The sequence below is a fragment of the Penaeus chinensis genome, chromosome 14, assembly GCF_019202785.1.
Source record: "Penaeus chinensis breed Huanghai No. 1 chromosome 14, ASM1920278v2, whole genome shotgun sequence".
Lineage (NCBI taxonomy): Eukaryota > Metazoa > Arthropoda > Malacostraca > Decapoda > Penaeidae > Penaeus > Penaeus chinensis.
Window position 1 is genome coordinate 20,888,829 of NC_061832.1, and position 3,277 is coordinate 20,892,105.

Below are 3,277 nucleotides of genomic sequence, written 5' to 3' on the forward strand. Positions count from 1 at the left end.
TCAAACGTATTTCACCAATTTTCAACAACTACATTTCATTGAACTCCTTAAACGCCCTTGATCAATTTCTTGTCCTGCCTTCTGTTGCAAGAACTACGTGATATAGATTGAGCCGTTTCGTGTCTGCCTCGGCGTGCTCCCGTGCAACTACGCATTGCAACGCCGTAAGATAACTTTTCCTGATGGATAATATTTTGGTCAGAATTTTACTGCAAGAGTTGAAATGTCGAAATACTTCGTCATTTACATGCAACGTAATAAATGTTGTTTTGTTTTGTTTGTTTGTTTGTTTTTGTGCATTATAAAATAATTAAAAACTAAGATAATATTTTTTTTCTATCGCTTTCGATTCACATCTTTATACACACACACACACATACATATGTGTGAATGCATGTGTGTGTGTTTATATATATGTGTGTGTGTGTGTGTGTGTGTGTGTGTGTGTGTGTGTGTGTGTGTGTGTGTGTGTGTGAGTGTGTGTGTGTGTCTGTATGTATGTGTATGTATATATATATACATATATATGACTACACAGGGACTTATATCACCCAGTCCCCGCCCTGGAAGACAAACATCCTCCACATACTGAAGGCAAGGGCGTAGGAAGGGTCACACTAAGCTGTGAGATCACTAGGAACACCGTTGACATCCTCTTACTCGACGCCTTCTAGAAACCCTTTCGCTTAGCCACCGACAGAGCCCGTGTCATTATGACTGTAGACCCCGTGCCGTGCATCATCCTCAGGGAATGAAACTTTTGTCCTTTTTGTCCACGCAGGAGATCGACATTATACATGGTGGATAGGTATATGGGAAATTAACTGCCGTCTAAGTTATATGTGTGAACGAAAGTGATTTGCATTCTCTCTCTCTCTCATTCATTTATTCATTCATTCTCTCTATCTAACCATCTCTCTCTCCCTTTTTTTTTTCTTTTTCTCACTCTCACTCTCTTACTCTCTCTGCCTATCTATCAATCTGTCTTTCTATCTATCTATGTGTCTATCTTTGTACCTTTGTCTATCTGCCTATCTCTCTACCTCTGTTTCTCCTTTTCTCTCTCTCTCTCTCTCTCTCTCTCTCTCTCTCTCTCTCTCTCTCTCTCTCTCTCTCTCTCTCTCTCTCCCTCCCTCCCTCCCTCCCACCCTCTCTCTCTCTCTCTCTCTCTCTCTCTCTCTCTCTCTCTCTCTCTCTCTCTCTCTCTCTCTCTCTCTCTCTCTCTCTCTCTACCTCTCCCTCTCCCTCTCCCTCTACCTCTACCTCTACCTCTACCTCTACCTCTACCTCTCCCTCTCCCTCTCCCTCTCCCTCTCCCTCTCTCTCTCTCTCTTTCCTATGTAAGTGTAGCTCGACCAGAATGGATTTTTCCTTTTATTTTGGATGGTATCTCAAATGAATTTTCTGGAGGTCCCTTGTGTCCGTACTGACCCACGGAACCTAGGCTGACCCAAGGCGTAAATAAGTATAGACCTTGGACTGACCTTACTCTGTTTAATTCCCGGTGACCCCAATTGCATGGTATATATTGCATATAATGTAAAAAATAAATGGGAGATATTAGTGAAATCCGTTTTTTTTTTTTTTTTTTTTTTTTTTATCTTTCTCTCAGATATTATAAATATAAATGGACAATAACACGAATATTTGGTATAAATGAAAAAACGATGGTCACAGGACACAGTTCCAGCGCAAGGTCAATAATTAAAAAACGAGTTTAAAGCCACACTATGTCAAATCTCAATTCTCGGCACGAAGGAATAAAATGTCCTTTAAGAGTTAAAGTCAGCTCGGATGCGATGACGTCATGAACATGGAAATCTGCGAAGATCAGAACCAATCAACAGATTATAGACAGATATGTGATATATTCTTCTAAGTGAAAATACAAATGGTTGGGAATGGAGTTGAATACATTTTGCTACAAATATGATTATAATGACAGTTGTAACTTTGGTAAGACAAATCATGTTAATACAAACTGCTCAACACATGTTATTCTATTTTCATAACCTATTGCTCATCACACATAATACAAATGAGTACTTATAAATAGCCTCCTTTTTCTATATCATTACTATTATCGTAGCCATTATACTGCACTGCTTACATGTACTACAGGAAGCAGTCCTTATAAATATCCCTCTTATGAAACTTTATTATCTTCTTTGGATGTGTCATAGTACACAAGTTACAAGTTACTTCTTTCGTCCACCGGAAAAGGGAAATCCAGACCCTACCTATTCGGCAATTGGCTGGCATTCCCTTCCGCAGTTAACGGGACAGCACTTGTAGCCATATTCACAGTCGTAGTCGTCGAAACAACCGGCTGATATGGGGCAGATGCTGAGGTCCCGGTCTGTATTTGGGCAACTCCCTGGTCTCTCTAAATCAAATCAATAAAAATATCACGTGTATGGTTTGTCTAATAATAAGTAGTAAGAAAAACAGTAAGTGGATAAAACTAATAATAAATAGGGAACATTGTGAGCTTATCAGGATTTTTTTTTTTTTCCAAAGTACAATCGAGTATTTCCCTCCTTGTTCCCTTTTTTTTTCTTTTCTTTTCTATTTTGTCAAGTAGGGTTTTTATAGGCTTAATCAGTGCAGTGAAGCGATTATTCGCTTCACTGCACGTATGCTTATTTAGCTTAACAAATGACTGTTTCCTAAATATCCGAAGAGAATGATTCTATAATCACACTGTAAAGAATACAACGGACCCATGGACAACACGAAACCGGCTCTTAAATCAAGCTAAAGAAAAACCTTACCAATTCTTGTCGGCACCGCGTCTGCAGGGGAAACAACCACAGCGACCACCAACACAGACACGATCAGGACTTCCTTAAGGCTGACCATTTTGGGAATCAGATCCTGTGAACGAAGAGTCAGATGCAACGGAGATCCTTTAATTTGACTGAATACCTATTATATATTATCGATCTCCTATGCTCTGCCCGTCAGTCTGCGAGTGTTATGTATCTTTTTAACGCCATGTAGACTTTTATATATATGTCGTACCTGAACCGTATTCATGTTGACGAATGTAAAAAAAAGGTATGAATGAGAATGAATATCTTCACACTATAAGATGTGTTTGACCGGTTTCGATTATATTTTCGTCTGGAATGTAATCGAAACCTGTTAAATACATGTCTTGTTTCATTCTCGATATTCATTCTCGTTCAAACCTTTTCTACAATGACCATACCTATATAATTGTCTTACTTGTGTTTTGCTGTATGCTGCAGAAAGGTATGACGTGTCCAGGTAC

The 3,277-nt window shown here is 39.2% G+C and overlaps 1 protein-coding gene across 2 annotated transcripts; it reads right to left on the bottom strand.

Moving 5' to 3' along the window:
- Window positions 1-1,611: 1,611 nt before the first annotated feature.
- Window positions 1,612-3,277, bottom strand: LOC125032507 (caltrin-like protein 2). 2 transcript variants are annotated; one of them, XM_047623675.1, is made up of 4 exons: window positions 3,232-3,277; window positions 2,775-2,877; window positions 2,241-2,386; window positions 1,612-1,821 (listed from the first exon to the last, which is right to left on the bottom strand). In XM_047623675.1, exons 2-3 carry the CDS (start codon window positions 2,860-2,862, stop codon window positions 2,241-2,243), a joined length of 234 nt encoding a protein of 77 aa, XP_047479631.1. In that variant the 5' UTR covers window positions 2,863-2,877; window positions 3,232-3,277; the 3' UTR covers window positions 1,612-1,821. The 2 variants fall into 2 exon arrangements, with proteins under 2 accessions (XP_047479631.1, XP_047479632.1); XM_047623676.1 differs by having other exon boundaries at window positions 3,215-3,247.

Coding starts and splice junctions, on each gene's coding strand:
- LOC125032507 (XM_047623675.1), bottom strand. CDS start 2,862: ATGGTCAGCCTTAAGGAAGTCCTGATCGTGTCTGTGTTGGTGGTCGCT. Junction 2,387..2,774: donor CGCGGTGCCGACAAGAATTG/GTAAGGTTTTTC, acceptor GATTTGATTTAG/AGAGACCAGGGAGTTGCCCA.